Here is a 20,401-nt window from a genome sequence, read left to right as displayed (position 1 = left end):
AACAAAACAAAGCTACTGATGAAAAAAATATAAAACTATAAAGAGCTATTTGAACGTATAAAACATTCGTGTGATCTCACTTTCACATTCAATTATCACTTTTTACTTTCACAAGTCATATTACTATTTAAGTGAGTAACGACATACATTGATAATAATAACACGTTTAAAAATCAACAATAATATTAAAAAAGTTCAATAATAAGGAAAATATTGTTAACGAACAACACAAAAAAAAAAAAGAACAAACTATTATGCGTATTACATATAGAAACGTACTTCTCATTTTACCATAAAATATAAATATTTAGTCAATTTTATCATTTTTGAACATTTTGAATATATGGTTTACACTTTGAATAATTGGTGAGTCAATAGTTTGGAATTGAAGTGTGGAAATAAATGATGTTGAAAATATCTGTTGATACACAATCTACCAATAAGGAAAAGTACATCAATTTTGTATTCATCTCTAACCTTTATATTTATGAAACCCCTTTACTCATTTACTTTGAAATAATTTACCAATCCATCATTTCATAACATTATGATATTTTTGACTCTTCATGACATAAACCATTGGCAACACTTTTAAGTTTTAAAATGTGAGACATTTGAAAACCAAATAATTAGTCTAACGGTAATACTATTGCTTAACTTTTGAATCGAGTAGAAATTTTTTTAAAAATTTAAAATTAAATAAAAAATCTATAAGTCATAAAGAGAATAAAATATAACTAAAAACAAGTAAATAGCGAGAATAGAGAGGATCAATATGATTATATAGTTGGATATCGAATATCCAATCATACTTCATACTTCATAATGTATCTCTAATTTTCTTGAAATTTAAAACTACTACATTTAAAACCAAAAATGCAAAAGCTTCAACATGCATTATATTACTAATTAATACTTTCACCTAATTGAACTAATTAGTCTAAATTAGCATAAGTACATGGCAACATTTTACACCATGTAAAAAGAAAAAACACTATCACACACAAACATATTACACAATTCTTTACCTTAATTTTATTTTATTCTCGACCATATATTAATTTGACCCAAAATAAACAAAGCTAGAAACTTGTAATATTATACTCCTTTATCCTCTTGAATTCTCATTTCTTCAAGTGATCCATCTCTTTGTAACCCTAACCTTGAGTCCACGCTTCATATGAAGAATAATGGAGGAACTTGGAACAACCTCATGGCCTGATTGTTGAATAACATTGTAGTTATAAATAATGGCAGCTGCAACTATTTTAACTCCAATCAAAGCCACTTGTTTCCCTAAACAAGTTCTTGGTCCAGCATTGAATGCCAAGAATTTATAAGATGGCACATGTTTGATCTTTCCATTTTCAGAAATCCATCTTTCTGGCTTAAACTCGAAGCAATCTTTTCCCCATACTTCACTCATTCTTCCTAAAGCATATAATGAAAACAAAATCTTTGTTTTGGGTTTTATGTGATGACCACTTGGGAGAACATCATGGTGTACGGATACCTTATGTTGAAATGGCAGTGGAGGATATAATCTAAGAGTTTCGTACAACGTTGCATGTAAATAAACTAATTTATCTACCTCTTCAGTCGAAAATATCCGCCATTGATCACAAGGTTCGCTCGTTGGAATCGTTGTTCTGAGCTCTTCTCTAATCTTTTCCACGACGATTGGATTATTTGAAAGACAAAAGAAAATCCAAGAGAGAGTTGCACTTAGGCCATCTCTACCTGCAATCATGAAATTTAATACAGTGTCTCTTAAAAATTTGTCATCTTTATTCATATTTGTAATATATGATGTGATCAAATCAGCTCCTTCTTCGTCGTCATCACCACCCTCTTTCTCTTTCATTTGATTTTTCAAGCTTTCCCTCTTGGAGGCTATCAATGTGGAGATGTTTTCATCTATGATTTCCCAAGCTTGTTTCAACTTCACGGGTTGACCAATTTGGAGTTTCTTTTGAAGTTCCCATAATTTCTTAGGATAAAAATGTCTTAGTAAAATCACTTCCTCAACATCATCAATAGCCTTGGAAAAAAGATGACGAAATCCAAGAGATAGACTGTGGAGGTCAGAGCCAGTTACCAACATACAAGTTACATCAAAAGAGAGTCTTTGAAACAAATCTTGAAAATCCAACACAGATCCATTTTCAGAAACAGTTTGAAGAATAGGAACAAGCTCTTCTTTCACTTTCTTTAATGTAATTGTCTCCAAGAATTTAAGATATTTGTGATCATGGACCAAAGCATAAGCGGTTTTACGTAGCGCTCTCCAAACATCAGAATCAGAATTAAAAATCCCGTCTCCCAAAATGTCAAAAATGTATTTGAAATCAGGGCCTTTCGGGTAACGTTCAAAATTGACACTCAAAATGTGGTTAATATTTGAAGTGTCAACTGTGAAAAGAAGGTCCATACCTGAGAACCAAACGCCTTTGAATAAATAAGTGGAACCAACTTCTTGTATGACTTCAGTAAGACGATCATGAACTCTGTGGATATGAGCAATAACAGTGGGTGTCATACCTAAGATTGGCCAATTCCAAGGAACAGTCGCAAGGTAATTCCAATATCTCATAATTATATTGTGATATACTAAAAAGATGAAGAGAAATATTGGAACAATGATAATGGCCGTTAAAGCAAAAACAATGGCTGAATAATCAGTGGAACAAGAAGCCATTGGAGCTGATCTCTACAAAAACACTCAATTAAACTTTTTTTGTATGATGAGTGTGGATATATATATAGTTGAACACTACATGGTCTCCAATCTCCACTGTTCATGGGTTTACCTCTGTTGGGGATGACTTTGGACTAGATGACTGATGGATTGAAAACCTAACTTTAATATCTTCTTAAATGAGAAGTTACTACAAGTGATAAAATCAATAGATTTCATGTCTCCAAAGGAATGGAATGGTTTAGAAAAAATTCCAAACACATATATATCTGAGATTTTGTAGTTTTTGTATTAAAGATAAATTATTTTGAGAGTTATGGTAAAAATTTGAAACTAAAAGATAAAAATATGAGAAAAAGGGAATTTGGAGAGTTATGTTACAAATAAATAATATTATAAGTTACATGAAAAACACCATAATAAATAACTATAATTACAAACATATGTAGTATATGAGAATAATTAAATTGAAATAAACTAATAATTAAATCTATATTTATGTATACTATAGATAAAAGATGGAAGTGTGAGAAATTTTTTTAGCTCCATTTTACCCTTTCATTAGTTAACTTTTCAATTTTGATTTAGTAACAATTTTATCATTTATATAGATTTAATATTTGAATCATTTTCATTATAAAGTGAGAATGATTTTTTTAACTTTTCATCTCCTTGTTATAATCTTTGTTTTAAAGAAACAATCACTCCAATTAATTATGTCATTTAAATTTATCCAAATTCATTCATATTCTCTTCTCTCCTTTAATCTTCTATCTCTGGTCAACTATTCACATTTCCTATCTCTTTTAACTTTTCATATCTCTTATTTCCAAATCTTGTTATAAATATTTTTTTTTATCATATTCACAAGTCATGACAAAATGTTAAAGATGAAGAAGAAATCAAATCATGTTTTTCTATTCTTTTTTTTTTTGTTTTATTTTTTTTTTTGTTTATTCATTCATTTATAAGTTTCTTTTTAGTACACAACAAAAGTTGGGGAAACTTGAACCACCAACATATGTAAATCATTTAATATTGAAAATCTTTTTTTAATGTAACCATGAAAATCTTGCTCATGTTTTTTTCTTTATTTAATTTTTTTTATTAAAACTATTTTATTAATGAAATGGTTGAGTGACTTATGCTTTAATTTAAAAAAAAATGTAAATATCGTTGAAATTTATTAAGTATAAATAAATATAATAAAATGTGTAAAACAAGAAATATTAAAGTCTTTTCTTTATTTTTTCACCTATAAAATCATTATAAAAAAATTATGATTTCACATTTATAATTTCATAATTTCAAAAGAAATATGATTTTGGGGATGTTTTACCCTTTTCATTATAACAATTTTATCATTCACATAGATTTAATGTTTGCGATCATTTTTACATTCAACAAAATAGAAGTTACACTTTGTTAACTTTTCATCTCCTTATTTGAAAAAAAATGTTTTGATCCATAACTGATATTAGTTAATGCTCTATGTTATTAGGGTCATAATGTATTTTTTCAATCTTTCATAATTGATATTACACAATGATATATGTTAACATTGTTTTTCAAGATGTTAAGAAATAAAATTTGAATTGTGCAAACAAATCAAATTCAAAGATACATTCAAAAGATGACAACATTTTCTCCTTACGAAATAAATTCATTTTTCACTCATTACGATGTGAATATAAAAATGATATAAATATGAAAATATTATAATAACGGTTTCAATTTTATAAAGTTAAATTAATACTATAATTTTGTTCGTGTGTGATTTTAATGCACATGTTGTTTACTAGTAGTATATATAAAAGCTTGGACGAGGAGAATTTTTTTTTCCATTATTATTGACCTTCCTTTAGAAGTAGCTTATGTAATTAGGTAGATGACAATGTTGTCCTTTACCTCTCATATTTTAATTATACTAATTGAATATGATTTTATGAATTAATTAAGCAAATTGTAATTTACAAATAACTAATAGCTTAAAAAAACAAGAGTCTTTCCAACTTTTAATAACTCAGAAAAAATCGAAAGTCATTTCAACTTCTAAAATGAATAATGAATAATTTATTTACCTTATCAACTAATTTTGCTAGTTGTAATTAATTTGATGAACAATTGTAACTCATGAATAATTTATTTACCTTATCAAAAAGTTCATCTTCTAAATGAGAAGAATTAATAATACATTTAATTATTAATTCATACACAAAATTCAATGAATAAACCTTTAGGAATTCTTAAATATGAATGACTATAGAACCCCCTCTTCAACATCCAATTTGTTTGGATAGCCTTTCAAATAAGAAGAATTTCTTATGTTAAAAAAAATGGTAACCCGACCAATCCGGCTTATCCAACCTACCTCTGAAGAAGTATCTCAGTTTCATTGCATGTTTGGTTCTTTATTCCCTTTGTATTTTATATATATATATATATATATATTATGGTTTTCTAGATGAATTATCTCATCAATTGACATCTTTACGAATATCTGTATGGATGTATATAAGAAATTTTTTTTTGGATTTGCTACATTCTCTTAATTTATGTTTTTTTATTGATTCATCAACCGTCTTCTCTAAAAATTTATAGAATTTAGTATTGTAAATGAATATAGTATAGTTATTTTTTTTTTCAAACAGTTGTAAAATAGAATTGTTTAGCAATCATTTACAACATTACATTTTGAGAACTATTTATAAGTTTAATCTTAAACAACAATCTACAGAAAAATTAATCAATTAAAAATAGAAAAAACGTTGATATGTGAAAAAAATCAGAGAGAAAATGAAACACAAATTTCAGCCGGTGTTAAAATCTAGTTAAATTAAAATACATAAAATAATGAATTTTGTAGAACAAAACCACTAAAAACTATTACACTTAATATTTTTTAATGATATTTTATCAAATATTCTATTATTGATATGTATTTTTTAAATCTATAGTATATAAAAGCTTAGAATATTTGAGAAACTTTTTTGGACTACTTTATTCATTTAATTTTGAATGTATATGCATTGATTTTAAATATAAAATAAAACTATTAAAAATTAGTGAGATGTTATAAAACAACCGTAAGTTTCAATAATCTTCCTTATAAATATATAATGATACCCAAAAATAATGGTTTACTAAATCATGATTAACTCAATTTCTTTTAATTAGTATGAAAAAATTATAAATAATCAAAGTTAACCGTATTGTAAATTTTTTTATTATATTCTTTAAATCCATTAATCCCTCTTAAAACTCATTAATTTGAATAAAAATCGCATGTTTATATATTTTGCAATAATAACAATTCATCTTTATTTTAGGGGTAATATTGCATAGCTATTTATTGCAAAGAACAACAAAATTGGGAAACCTATCAAAATTTATAACAAAAGGAAATTATTGTAATTAATAATTATTAACAAAGGGAGATGATCATGTGTATATATACATTTAAGGGTTGTTTGGAAAATATGAAAGGTGAAAGTGGAAGGTTAATTATCTATATACAACAAAACTCAAAATTAACAATTAAAAAAAAAAAAAAAAACCTCTGTATAACTTGATTTAATTTTTTCATAAATTTCACATTTTTCATTCCATATGAGTTTCTTCATCCTTCGTCAATCTCCCATATTTTCGACGTCATCTTTTCATGTCATCTTTCCATGCAGATAATATTTTTTTCCTTATTCTTTTTTCATTATCAAATATTGTATCTTTCTTTTTTTTACTATCTTTCATTATCAATTATTGTAACAAAAGATCGTTTAAATTTGGTACAAATATCGTTTAGACTAGGTACAAAGAAAGATCGTGTGTCAAGATTGTTTAAATTTGGTACAAGATCGTTTAGATTCGGTATAAGATCATTTTTCGAGTGGTGTGACCTATTAATCACATATTATTTTTATTATTTCACGTTGTGGACTTGTGCACTTTTTTCTTTTGCAAAATTATTCTATACGGTGTAAGTATTTTCGCGTTTTGTTTTATTTTTGAAAAACTCCCCAAATAAAGCTAAAACACAACAATATTAGAATGAGTGTCGTATTGAAGGTGGAACGAAGATGGAATAGTAAATGGTCAAAATAGTTATATTGAAAACTAGAATTGAACCGTTTAATATTATAATTAAAATTGGATTCAAAATATAATACTGAATCGAAATCTAGACATTAAATTATATTACATTACAGACCTGTTCTATTACAAGATTTCAAACAACAGGTAAATGCGTAAGGGAGAGCAGTGTAGGGGATGATGATTGATGATCATATAAATCGGGGAAGGGTAAGAGAAAGTATTGGATATAAATTTAATTTAGGAGTGTGACCACTTGATACTCAGTTGGTTTTGCATTGATTGAATCTGTATCTGTCACCAACCACCAAACTAAAAGTTAGGAATTTAAGTCTGTGTGTTGTGTGTAGGTTGAATTCATTAATATAAGGGCACAGAGGCATCGTACAACGATATTGTATATATTCATCTTTTATTGTGTTACATATCATGCAACCCCTCTTTACTCAATTTCATAGCTATAGCCTTCCAATTATTTTACTTAACACCCCATGTGATCATACTCGTAATCAAAATGTCATTTTTCATATTTTATCACTTTTTGTCTACTCAAATTATTCTATAATTACATCTTTTAATTATAATTGTTATGTGTACATGTGTTCATACACTCTCTTTACTGTCACCTTTGACTTTTCTTTTCTTTTAAGTTTTGCGTTTGAATATTCAGGTATATTTTACTTTGAGATTGATAGAGTAAGTTAATTTATGTTACTTAAACTATATTTATTTTGGTGACCATTTTCGAAATTGATAATTCTTCAAACGTACTAAGTAGAAAAATTTTAAAAGAAAAAATGAACAATAATTATACCATGCCATGTTTAATTACCAAACAGTAATGAAAATTGATTTAGTGGTAATGGCCTGTCATTGATGAATCAATTGTAATGAGTTTAAATCACAAATGTAATTAAATGAATTGCTTTTTGGTCACAATTATTTAAAATTATATATTTTGTAAAGGTTAATCTTATCCCTATGTAGGAGGGTCAAATCGTTGTAACATTTGTAATAACAATAAGAGTGCAAATATGTCAAAACAAGAAGAACGCGATTACGATTGATATTAGGGCAAACGTATCCTCGTCATCAACAACTTAAGGAAGAAAAGAAATTAAAGAAAAAAAGAGTGAGGAGTGAAAATGAGGAGGAGAGGGACGTAAACATTGAGGTGGATTTTGAAAGTTAGACGTCATTTTCATTTCAATCAAATGAGGCATGACGAACTCTTTAAATTTTGTTTGTAAGAAAATTGTATACAGTTTTAGTCTTAGTTAATTCATTATTAATTTGTTTCCAAAAAATAGTATATAATTACAAATAAAAACAAAGACTATTCCAATATGGAATATCTGTAGGAGGAGAAACTGAAAACAACTATACATGCCACGTCTTACACATTCTATAAATTTATTTGCCTTTAACTTACTTTTTAAATAAGTATCTAACAGTAACCCTAAAATACTATTTGAGGGTATCTTCTGTGCCAATTCAATGTTATATCACTTTCTTTCAACCCTTCCATGCTAACTGCCCATTTACCACTCTCATGATTAAGTTAGCAATAGTATAGACGATATATAGTCAAGAGAAGAGATATAGAGTTTAATGTACATATATCAAACGTGGACTCTTAAGTCCTCTTTGTTAGATAGAAAATGACTAATTAATAAACTAATTCCATTGGTGGATATATTCAAGCACATGTAGCTGTCACAATAAACAAACTTGTACTTTGATCAGTAAAATTTTCCCATCATGTGGTCGTGGCCTCCATGCCTGATTCTAAAAGTACTGTTTAGTTGATTTTCATGGCATTATTGACATTTTGTTTCATCTCATAAGTTGATCTTTTTAATTTATCATGGTTGACCCTATGTGTAAGCATGTAAAAAGTTATGGTCTTCAGTCATTTTGCAATGAAGGGTAGGTTTGTGATTAGTTTACAAGTGCACACAACAATATTGTAGGAATGATCAAAATATTTGATGTAATGGGAATCAATTCAAAGATAGAAGTTGTAGGGTAAGATATTAATTATGACTTGTGTAAATGGTTTATGAACTATTAAGAAAAATCAACGTGGTGGTTTATATATGTGGCTAAGGGACAATAATCCGTACTATAATATTTATTTCTTTGATAGGGTATTCCAGCCTTGGACTTACATGTAATATATTATTGCCATTTAGCTTCTTTCATGATAAAGATATTGGGTCCTTTCGCGAGACCATTGTTACTTTTTAGATTTGTTGAAAAAGATGTGATGATGGCAACAGCTCGTATGCGGTTGCAAGAGTTTATAGTTCGAATGTTGAAAATATTAATTATGGCCTTTAATTAAGATATTGAGAATTGATTGTTATTATAATTTTTGAACTATACTGGTTTAAGTTTGGAATGTAAATCGTTTTCAATCTTAGTAAGAAGCAGTAAATACATAGACGGGAAGAACTAGATGACAATAAATAGGAATTAAAAATAAAATTATATAAAGGATAAAGAAGAGAGAAGAAATAGAAAATAATATATATTATATAATAGTAAGACTTATTCAAATAAAGATCTATTATTAATATTTGGGGCATATGTTATCCACCCATTTAGAGATATTACGAATTTTATGAGTCAAAATTAGAAAAAGTAAATTTAATAATTTCCATTTTGATCATGATTGGCTCTACCATATTATAAAATCTTTGTTTTCATCCTTTTTAAAGTGAGTTTTTTAGAAAATATAATGAAATGAAAAAAATTATTTAAACTCCATAAAATAATTTTGAAAAAGGAAAAAGTATGTTTGGTGTTTAAAACCATTACCCTTATTCTACACAAGATTTTACAAGTGAAGTGTGATATATATATATGTATATAATATTAACCAAGAGAGAAATTAATATAAATCAACTGCAAAAGCCTATTTACTTATACACAAAGGTGTGAAGGCAATAATTAAAATACAGATGGCAACAGAGACTGACCAATCTGAAACAAACCAACAAGTGTAATTAATTAACTTCATTTATATACACATTGACTGTTTATACATTTATACATTAACTTCATTCATTTATACCCAACAAAATTTAAAGCTTACTATTTCTCGTAATATATTTCAAGTTAATACATTGACTAGAACCGAAGTTCAATTTCCTAATAATTCTTTTTAATTATATGTTCATAGCTTTTGATATTTCATAAAACAATCTGATATATATTTTAAAAGAACTACAAGAGTACCTCCAGGGCCAAAAAAAAAATATTTCAATCAAATAGCATATTCAAATCTTAGCTCAAACAAAACTAAGACTACAATTTGGGATTTGCATTTTTCTTTTCCATTTAAAATGGTATAGTATAAAGATATTTTGAGAAAATCTTAAACCATTTTTTTTGTTTGGTAAATCAAATTGTTAAATAATTTTTTAAAATTATAATTAGTATAGTGTAAAAGTGGATAATGATATAAAATTAAAATGATAAATCCACTTTGTTCATATAATTTAATTATAAATACTATATTTTCTTCCACATTGATATGCTTAAACCAAGCCTAACAACACTGAAACACTGAATATAAGTTAATAACTCAAAATCAGGATCCTAAACAATTGGAGCGGTACGCCAGACCTGGGCTGTAATGCAAAGCCGTGGCAACGCTCGAATACCCCAAGCAGCCAAGCTGCTGTGCGGTGGGGAATCCACCATGAAAAATTAATTTAATATCATGTAAAACAATGGGCCATGTATCGAATATTAAACTGATAAGAACATATAACTACACTTGTTCTTAGCCAAAAGGCTAAGAAAGGTACGCATTTGATTCAGGCGTTTGTTTCGTATTTCTTTCATCTTTATCACTGATTCATGCAGGAACTAAATGGGCGATGTTGCGACAAATAATATTGAGTCCTCAACTTTTCTTTTTATTTTTCTAGTCTCCAGAGATTGAACTCCTTTAAGTGATATATTTTTTGAGATCTTTGAAAGTTAAAAAAGATAGATTTTTGTATCACAAAATAGGATATAGAGGTGATAATTGGGTGATAGTATAAAGTTTCAATCTTAAAAGCAATTGGTAATAAGAGGAGTAGCCTATCTATTTTGTAAAAGCATGAATTTTCTTAGTTTTTTTTATTAAAGACTCTCAACATCTTTAATAAAAAGTATTGAAGGAAAAGACAAAAGTGAAAGGAGAGGAGTTTGGGGAAGGTTATTGGTATGGACTACCGGCTGGGGAATTCCATGCAATAAAAGGAAAGTGGTGATAGGGTGGGGAGGGGAAGCCCGCGTTGGACATATTAGGTCGGTGATGAACTTCATTCGTTTTTCTTTCTTGATGTGCCCTCATTTATTGAAGTAATTTGGTTTCCTCTTTCTAGTACGCCAACAAATGAAGTAATCTTTTTTTTTTTAAATGACAATAGGTGGAGGGAGTTATTAAAATTTTTTATAGTGATTCAAAGATATATTATCCTACTCTCAGCATGATCAAATTTTCTAAAGCTAAAACATGTTTTTTAACTTGACATGGATAATTATATAGAAAATTAATATTAAAGATTTAACTATATTTATTTTGACTTTCATCACCTCAATTCAAATCATACACAATCTATTAAATTACTATCTTTCATTTAATTATTAATCCAAAGTGGACGCTTACATTAGTGTGTGTATATATATAAATATAAAAGATACACAAATGTGAAACGACCAAATGTTACACACAAACTCATGCACACATTATTAATTAAGATTACCAATAAAACATATATATATGCACATTATGTATATATATATATATATACCGAAACCTTTCATTTTATTATTTATCTCTTAGAAACCTTAACCCTAAATCCACTTTTCATGTGAAGTATGACAGAAGCAGCTGGAACAACAACGTTGTTAATATCTTCATCAACAGCTTCAATGTCATAGTTATGAACAATGGCAGCTGAAACAATCTTCAATTGTGAAAATGCCACTCCTTTCCCTAGGCAAGTCCTTGGCCCGGCATTGAAACTGAAGAACTTATAAGATGGCTCTCTCTTGATCGTCCCTTTATCCGAAATCCATCTCTCCGGTTTGAATTCTTCACAATCTTCTCCCCAAACAGACCTCATTCTTCCCAATGCATATAACGAGAAGAGTATCCTCGTCCCAGGTCTCACGTGGTGGCCGCTTGGGAGTGTCTCGGCTACTACCGGAGATTTGTGCTCGAATGCAATCGGTGGATAGAGACGAAGGGTTTCACATAAGGCTCCATGCAAGTAAACCAAGTTGTTGAGCTCTTCGATGGTGAATACTCTTGGTTTTTGTTGTTGTTCTTGTTCTTTCTGTTGGATTGTTGTTATGTCTTTCAGCTCTTCTCGGATCTTTGCTACTATGGCAGGATTTTTTGAGAGAACGAAGAAAAACCAGGAGAGAGTTACGCTGAGTGCATCACGACCAGCAATCATGAAATTTAAGACTGTGTCTCTCAAGAACTTGTCATTGCAGTCGATCTCGTCGTGTTCATTCACCATATACCTGCAATAAAGGATATGAATAAAAGTAAAGTTAGATACATGTAAAAATTTATATTGACAAAAGATTTTTATATCCCGTGGTAATGAAACATATTAAAAGATTAACATATGTTGTATATGGTATTAATTATTTATATATGAATGTAATAACAATGATGATATGTGCATATGTATAAAAGATTAACATATATTGTATATGGTATTATTTATTTTAACAAAGAATTTGAATTTTGAACTTAATGATAAAAGATATAGAGTTTTTTTTTTTTTTAACATAAATTAGGGTAAGGGTACTTAAACCTAAAACTTGTTGATTTTAACAACATATAGTTTATGACGGTATTAGAACTAAATTATTGGTTAAAAATATGTATAAAAAATTAATAAATTGTGTAACCTTAATCAACAAATGCTCTTATAGATATAATGTGATGTCAAGTACTTAATATGTTAAGATTAAGGCTATCCATAGAGAGACAAAATATAATATCAAGTAAGTTATCGACTTAAAGGTGTTTTAAAAACAAAAATTATCGACTGAATTCTTTTATGTTTAGTTATAATTTTAACAAGAATAAAAGATTATCATCTAAGTTAAAATTATCTATAAAAAGAAGTTTTCATAAAATTTAATTTAGATCCTAGTATTTTATATAAATATATCTAATTAGATAACATGATCTTGAAAAAACATGTTACATTAGAGGTTTTAATTAAGTCCTTATATAATTGATGAAATATTTAATTATATAACTTCAATATAAACTAGGTTTCTATAACTTTAGACTAGTTTTTTTTTAAAAAAACTTGTTTAATATCAATAATTAGCCGATCCAACGTGATACTAATTAATTTCAAATCTTTTCAATTACTACAACATAATTAATGAAAATCGAATATCTCACATTTAAAATGAAAGATCGCGTCAATCATACAATTCAGCTAAGTTCACTTTAACATTATATTTTAAGTTTGGTTTAATAACTTATCTCTAATCAAACACTCATGTGAGACTAAAAACAATTGAAAATAAGACTTAAAAATGCATACCATTCAAATTAAAATAAGTAAAAAAAAAAATGAATGATACAAAATTGAAAGTTTAGACTTTGATTGGATTTAATATATAATTTTTTATTGGTTTTAGTTTGTTGTTTCTTTTAAAAAGTAAAATATTTCTAACTTTTTCTAAAAGTTTTTCAAATTTCATATCAAGGTTTAGAAAACAAAAAATATATAGAGTATATTTTCTTATTCTTTCTAATTTACTTTTTTATTTTTCAAACAAGTAAGCTTAATATATATATATATACATATGATTTTAAATTTAATAAATAAAAAATTTAAAATAAAAAATAAAAATTATTGATAGCAGTTAATTAATTTTTGTTGTTTCAACTATTAATACCATGTGATCAAATCAGCACCATGATCTTGTTGATCTTCTTTCACCTCTCGATCTCGTTGTAAACGCTCTCTTTTCACAGCCATCAAGTTGGCAATAACTTCATCAATAATATCACAAGCCTTCTTCATCCTCTTACCCTCACCAATCCCAAGTTTCTTAAGCAATTCCCAGTAAAACTTAGGATACAAATGGCGAAGAAAAAGCACTTCTTGAACATCATCCATGGCTTTGGAGAATGGAATTTCAGGAAACTCAATACACAAACTATTGAGATGAAACCCAGTTACCATCATGCAAGTTGAATCAAAAGCCAATCTCAAAAACAAATCTTTCAAATCAACCACTTTTTTACTTTCACAAAAATACTCAAGAATTGGCACCAACCCTTTCTCCACTTTCTCCTTAGCAGCTCTAGCCATAAACTCAAGAAACTTCTCATGAACAATCAAAGACTGAGCAATTTTCCTTTGGCTTTTCCATGAATCCGAGTCGGAATTGAAAATTCCATCTCCTAAAACATCGAAAATGTACTTGAATTCAGGGCCTTTTGGGTAATTTTGGAAATTTGTGCTCATAATGTGGTGAATGTTGGAAGGATCAACGGTCATTAAGAAGCCAGTGTTGGTGAACCAAATGCCATTGAAGTAGAAAGTGCAAGAAGTTTGTTGTAAGATTTCGGTTATACGATCGTGGACTCGGTAGATGTTATGAATTACAGTTGGAATCATTCCTAAAACAGGCCAATTCCAAGGAATCCCGTGTGGGTTCCATTTGAGAAAGAGTGAAAAGAAGATGAAAATTAAGGGTAATGAAATGAGAAAAATGGGAAGAAGAAGATCATGAGATGCCATTTTGAAGAGCTTTGGTTTTAAGTTTTGAAGTATGCATGCAGTTTTAGGTGGTGTAATTTATAACGAAGTATATATATATATATATAGCAAAGTGGAAAATGTATATACATATACAATATATATATTTTGTCCCCATTTAAATAACTAGAAAGATTTTGTCCTTACTCTTTAACATCTTAACTTCTAATCTAATTTGTATAGCAAAGGTAAATCCTTCAAATTTATAAGTTTTGAGTTGGTCTTCTCATTTAGGATTCTTCACGAAGAAAATGGACATCCTTAATTATGAGTTTGGTACTTTGAGGTTTGAGTTGTGTGTTATTAGGTTGGTTCTTATCTTGAATCTTTTAATGATTTTTTTAGTACTTCTAATGATTTTCTTTTTTTTCTTGAACTTTTAAAAATGTTTTCAACATAATTTTAGGAATGTTTTCAAAATCAAGGTCAACTTTTTAGAATAAAACTTTAAAACAAAAGTACACTTGTTTTTCTTTTTTAAATTGTTTAAGAATGATGTTTATGTAGAAAGCATGAACAAGCATTGAAATTATTAAAAAAAAATAAGCAGAAATATTTTTAAAATAGTAAAACTAAAAATTAAACCATATTAACATTTAGGGTTTTATTTTTTAAAAAATAAGTTTATAAATAATACTCTTTTAAATTTTTTGTTTTTGTTTTTAATTTCATTTACCCATATATTAGTAAGAATCAAACTGTATTTTTAAAACTAAAAGAATAGTTCATATATATATATATATGGCTATAAAATCAAGTGTGTTTCTAAAAAAAAAATTCTGCTAAAAATTATAGTAGAAAACTATTGTAAAAACTGGTAAAATTTATAGTATGAAATTTAAGAGAAAATTATTGTAAATTTCAAAATAAAAAAGAAAATGGTTACCAAACCAACTTTAATATATTTTCTTCAAAACTTCTTTTTACAATTTTAGCTTACAAGTTGCACAATCCTAACCCTTCTCCTTATCCAAGACCAACCCATAATAAATATATAGACCATAAATGAGCATGGTATAAATTTAGAGAAGAAAGCATAAGAACATAACTAATAACTAACATCAATGTGTTATGATCAATGTATTCAATATTCAACTTGCTAGGGCTACCATACATTTCCCAATCTGAAGTCTACTCGAAGATTAATAGAATAGAGACAACTTGACTTTATTAAATTTTTGTTTAGAGAAAGGATGATGAGTCTAAAATCCATAAGAAGCCACTTGGTCATGGGTAGTCCATACAAGAAAATGAAGTTCTTTACCCTAAAAGAGTTATTTAGTCATGGAGTTCACCATATGTAAGATTAATAAGTCATGAAACTTAAAAATCGCTTGATCAAACAAAGAAGGTAAAGTTAATGACTCCAAACCACTCCATCCTATATAACTCATGTTTCTAAATACGTTCAATGAATTGAAACCCTACTCTTTCAAGATTTGGAGGCCTGTCAATAAATTGAACAAAAGGACCTAACATAATAAGAAATATGGGACATCGATCATTCAAAGAAGTTGTAGCCCATCGTTACAACATGCAGTCGGCCATTATATTAGTTTGATATTGTGCGAGGGAACTTGTACAATAATATTTCAAATTTATAATCGATGAATGACATTTATTTATAAAGATATGTAAAATCCAACCATTATTATAAGGAAACAGAGACGCATTCCATGGATGGGAAAAGCCTACTTCGCTGGCCAAACATAAATTTTCTGACATCCACTTGATATTTCCCATATTCAAACACTGCCATTTCTTTCCAGCCAGTTTTCATTAAAACTTGGCCGTCCCACACTCTTACTCTCAACCAAACCATCTCCTTCTCTCTCTCTCTCTCTCTCTCTCTCTCTCTCTAAATATTATCATCAATGGTTTTATGACTTTTAGACAATTTCATTGTGATTGTAAGAATGAATTTGAAAATCCAGAACATACTTGTGATACTCATCTTGGAGCTTCTGGTCCCTTTGAGGAAGGGCTTTTATATCTCAAGAATAAATGAAATGTGGTTATATTTATGTCCGCATTTAAAGACGAAACAACTTGTCAAAATAATTAAATCTAACTTGATTATCTTTAGAACAATCGCAACAAGCAAATCCAAATATTTATAGATGTTACACAATGTAAAATTTCTTTTAATTAATATAGTAATATTTAAGGTTAAGTTATCAAGTAATTTTGAATTTTAATAAAAGTTCAAAGTATTAATAGTTTTTACATATAAACGATAAAATTGACCAACTAATTATTTCAAATAGTAAAATATTGTACTTCGATTTTCATTTGATATTGATGGTTATATTATCATTGTTTGTGTTGTGCTTGCATCGATGGAGAATGTTCTAACATAAAAAGAAAAAGACATACATTTGAAGTTGGAGGAGAGAAGATAAAGTTTCGTTACCGGACAATTTGAGAGTAACCAAAAAAATAAAAAATATGATTTTTTTTTAAAAAAAAAGAACAAAAAGTATATGACATGGCTACAATATTACATTCCTAAACAGCTAGTCAATGCAACGTTCCTTCAAAGTATTGAGAAAAAAAACCTGAAAAAGTTTAATACATGGCTTTTCTATATGCATTAAAATTACAACATACAATGAGATATCAAAAATCTTTTCTATAACTGTCCAAAATAAAAATAATCTGAAAAAGATCAAGTTGCTTTTAATGAGTTTGTTTTGCACATGGTGTCGTGGTGTAGTTGGTTATCACGTCAGTCTAACACACTGAAGGTCTCCGGTTCAAGTCCGGGCGACGCCATTTTAATGGAATACGACTTTTTAAGTGTAGAGATTCAAAAGAAGGCTGTTGTTCTTTCCCACTTGTACTTTGATCATAGTTTTTAAACCCTTATGTGAGGGAGCCAAAAAAATGTATAAAATTAGAAAATACTAAATTTTACATTAAAATTATTAAATAAAACATAAACAATAATTTGATGCTCAAGTTCATAACACAATGTATAGATATATAGTCTAAATTAAAGAGCACCTTATTGAAAATCTTGTAATGATATCATAATTACCATGATCTCTTAGAAACCCTAACCTTAAACCCAGTCTTCATATGAAGTATGATAGAAGCAACTGGAGCAATTCCATTATTGTCTTCAACCACAGCTTCAATGTCATAATTATGGATAATTGCAGCTGAAATAATTTTCAATTGGGCAATTGTCACTTCTTTCCCTAAGCAAGACCTCGGCCCTGTATTGAAAGTGAAGAATTTATAAGATGGCTCTCTTTTAATCCTCCCTTTCTCACTAATCCATCTCTCTGGTTTAAATTCTTCACAATCTTCTCCCCAAACACTCTTGATTCTTCCTAATGCATACGTTGACAGCACGATCCTAGTCCCAGCTTTCACAAGGTGGCCACTCGGAAGTGTGTCGGCTTCAACCGAGGATTTGTGTTCAAATGCAACTGGAGGGTAGAGACGAAGGATTTCACATATGGCTCCATGTAAGTAAGCCAAGTTGCTAAGTTCTTCACTGCCAAATATTTGTGGTTTTCCTTTTCGGGATTCTGATTCTTTTTGTGGTATATTTTTCAGCTCTTCTCGAATGTTTGCTATTATGGTGGGGTTTTTCGAGAGGGTAAGGAAGAGCCATGATAGAGCTATGCTCAAACCGTCTCGCCCTGCGATTAGATAGGTTAAGATCAAGTCCCTGAAGAACTTGTCGTTATAGTCGATACCGTCATGTTCATTCATCATATACCTAATAAGAATATGGAAAAATTAAAAAGATTAGATATTTTCTAATCTAATATTAATTTAATCTATATGGATTTATATAAAAGGATTGACACACCATATCTTAGAGATTCACATTCACATGATAATTTAGCTCAACTAAGAAGCTAGTTTTATGTCAATTATTTCATTTAGTGGGTTTATAAACTATATCTTTGCTAATTAAATATACCTAATAAATAATAATAGTGGCTTTAAGTTGTTGTTGTTATTAATTATTAATGCTGCTTTTAAATTTTGTATAGGAATTGAATTAGAGCCCTGGCGACAATTGCAAGAGCCTACGTTTAGCATTTGATAACAACAAAGCTCCTTTTCTTGTTTATTCATTGGATCTTTGGAAAGGGAAAACCTTTGTATATTCATTCATTCAGTTTTCAATTTAAATTTCAATATTTTTAAATGTGTCACAATAATATAAAATTAAATGATCTTAAAGTTTATTATTATAATTAGAAAAGAGATAAATTTGTATTTTATTAACAATGAACTAAGTTGAATTCTGAAATTAAAACTGAAGATGAAAAATAAAAGAACCAATTGATTCTCAATCCTTTTTGTCACTTTTCTATTTACTTTTTACCAAATCTAAGTTAAATTCTGAAAACTCAAAAAAGGGGTCTTTGAAATTTTGATCAATTTGGCTGAAATGAGATTCAAATTACGGTAAGAAATAATTAAGAGGAAATAAAATTAATTTTTTATTTTTATAAAAAAGTTACCAATATAAGAAGTAAAAGTTGTTACGTAATTGAGCTAAAATGTTTTAATTTAAACAAAATTAAAATCAATAATAGTATAACGAAAATGATACCGTGTGATCAAATCAGGATCGCCACCATCATCTTCTTGTTGTAGTTTAAGACGCTGTTTTTTTAGAGCGATCAAGTGAGCAATGACTTGATTTATGGTATCAGTGCCATTTTTCATCTTCTTAGCATCACCGAGCCCAAGCTTCTTAAGCAACTCCCAATAAAATTTAGGATACAAATGTCGAAAAAAAATCACTTCTTGAATGTCATCCATAGCTTTAGTAAAAGGAATATCAGGAAAATCAATAGACAAACTATTGAAATCAAATCCAGCAACCATGGTACAGGTAGTATCAAACATCAATCTCAAGAATAAATCTTTCAAATCAACCACTTTTTTACTTTCACAAAAATGCTCAAGAATTGGCACCAACCCTTTCTCCACTTTCTCCTTTGCAACTCCACACATGAACTCAAAAAACTTCTCATGAACTATCAAAGACTGAGCAATTTTGCGTTGGTTCTTCCACGAATCGGAGTCAGAATTGAAAATTCCATCTCCTAAAACGTCGAATATGTACTTGAAATCGGGACCTTTTGGATAGTTTTGGAAGTTTGAGGTCATGATGTGGTGAATATTGGAAGGATCAACTGTTATTAACAAGCTAGTGTTGGTGAACCAAATGCCTTCGAAGAAGAAAGTGCAAGAAGTTTGTTGTAAGATTTCGGTTATACGGTCGTGAATTCGGTCTATATGTTGAATTACCATCGGAATCATTCCTAAAATTGGCCAATTCCAAGGAATCCCACGTGAGTTCCATTTGAGAAAGAGGGAAGAAAAGTAAAAAAGGATAAAAAGAAAGAGTAATGAAATGAGAAAATTGAGAAGAAGAAGATCAAGAGATGCCATTCAAGAGCTTTGAGAATTTAACTACTTTGTAATTTGTAAATGTAATATATAATGGAGTAGGCTACATTGTTTGTGTTACTTTTGGTTGTTTTCTATTTAAAGTTGGAAGAATCAATTCACTTCATGGAGTTTGTTGTTATTATAAACGTATTATTGTTATTATTATTTATCATTGTCATCATATTTTACTTTTATAATGTATTCAAGCTAAGATGGTCTAAAATAAGAGAAATGCTTAAAAATAGAAAAATTAATAAAATATTTACATTTTATAAAAATATTGATGAAATATTGGTAATAGTTTTATTGATTTACTTAAAAAAAAATCTCTTATTTATTTTATGAGATTATAATTTCAAATATTGAATTAACA

At 28.4% G+C, this 20,401-nt stretch overlaps 3 protein-coding genes, 1 long non-coding RNA gene and 2 other non-coding genes across 6 annotated transcripts; 2 read left to right on the top strand and 4 right to left on the bottom strand.

Annotated features, from left to right (window-relative positions):
• Positions 1-776: 776 nt before the first annotated feature.
• On the bottom strand, positions 777-2,921 carry LOC101203432 (alkane hydroxylase MAH1). The gene has a single exon (XM_004151562.3). The coding sequence runs from the start codon at positions 2,696-2,698 to the stop codon at positions 1,133-1,135; it is 1,566 nt and encodes a 521-aa protein (XP_004151610.1). The 5' UTR covers positions 2,699-2,921; the 3' UTR covers positions 777-1,132.
• A 7,483-nt stretch (positions 2,922-10,404) lies between these two features.
• LOC116404846 lies at positions 10,405-10,605 on the bottom strand. The gene has a single exon (XR_004217944.1). It is a non-coding gene; the product is annotated as a U2 spliceosomal RNA (small nuclear RNA).
• Positions 10,606-11,513: 908 nt separating this feature from the next.
• On the bottom strand, positions 11,514-14,620 carry LOC101205196 (alkane hydroxylase MAH1). The gene is made up of 2 exons (XM_004141990.2): positions 13,730-14,620; positions 11,514-12,322 (listed from the first exon to the last, which is right to left on the bottom strand). Exons 1-2 carry the CDS (start codon positions 14,578-14,580, stop codon positions 11,623-11,625), a joined length of 1,551 nt encoding a protein of 516 aa, XP_004142038.2. The 5' UTR covers positions 14,581-14,620; the 3' UTR covers positions 11,514-11,622.
• LOC116404433 lies at positions 11,979-12,482 on the top strand. The gene is made up of 2 exons (XR_004217280.1): positions 11,979-12,091; positions 12,186-12,482. It is a non-coding gene; the product is annotated as an uncharacterized LOC116404433 (long non-coding RNA).
• A 2,679-nt stretch (positions 14,621-17,299) lies between the features above and the next one.
• TRNAV-AAC lies at positions 17,300-17,373 on the top strand. The gene has a single exon. It is a non-coding gene; the product is annotated as a tRNA-Val (tRNA).
• Positions 17,374-17,487: 114 nt separating this feature from the next.
• LOC101205438 (alkane hydroxylase MAH1) lies at positions 17,488-20,028 on the bottom strand. The gene is made up of 2 exons (XM_004141991.3): positions 19,181-20,028; positions 17,488-18,331 (listed from the first exon to the last, which is right to left on the bottom strand). The coding sequence occupies exons 1-2, from the start codon at positions 20,026-20,028 to the stop codon at positions 17,635-17,637; spliced, it is 1,545 nt and encodes a 514-aa protein (XP_004142039.3). The 3' UTR covers positions 17,488-17,634.
• Between the last annotated feature and the right edge of the window lie 373 nt (positions 20,029-20,401).

This window comes from Cucumis sativus, chromosome 6 (genome assembly GCF_000004075.3).
Source record: "Cucumis sativus cultivar 9930 chromosome 6, Cucumber_9930_V3, whole genome shotgun sequence".
NCBI classification, from domain to species: Eukaryota; Viridiplantae; Streptophyta; class Magnoliopsida; order Cucurbitales; family Cucurbitaceae; genus Cucumis; species Cucumis sativus.
Note: the sequence above shows the minus strand (reverse complement) of the source record. Positions and strands in the feature narration are given on the sequence as shown.

What these genes read in the sequence shown, in the direction of transcription:
- LOC101203432 (XM_004151562.3), bottom strand. Translation starts at nt 2,698, where the DNA reads ATGGCTTCTTGTTCCACTGATTATTCAGCCATTGTTTTTGCTTTAACG.
- LOC101205196 (XM_004141990.2), bottom strand. Translation starts at nt 14,580, where the DNA reads ATGGCATCTCATGATCTTCTTCTTCCCATTTTTCTCATTTCATTACCC. An exon ending in GGTGCTGATTTGATCACATG is followed by an intron (nt 12,323 to 13,729) that starts GTATTAATAGTT and finishes CCTTTATTGCAG; the next exon opens with GTATATGGTGAATGAACACG.
- LOC101205438 (XM_004141991.3), bottom strand. Translation starts at nt 20,028, where the DNA reads ATGGCATCTCTTGATCTTCTTCTTCTCAATTTTCTCATTTCATTACTC. An exon ending in GATCCTGATTTGATCACACG is followed by an intron (nt 18,332 to 19,180) that starts GTATCATTTTCG and finishes TATTCTTATTAG; the next exon opens with GTATATGATGAATGAACATG.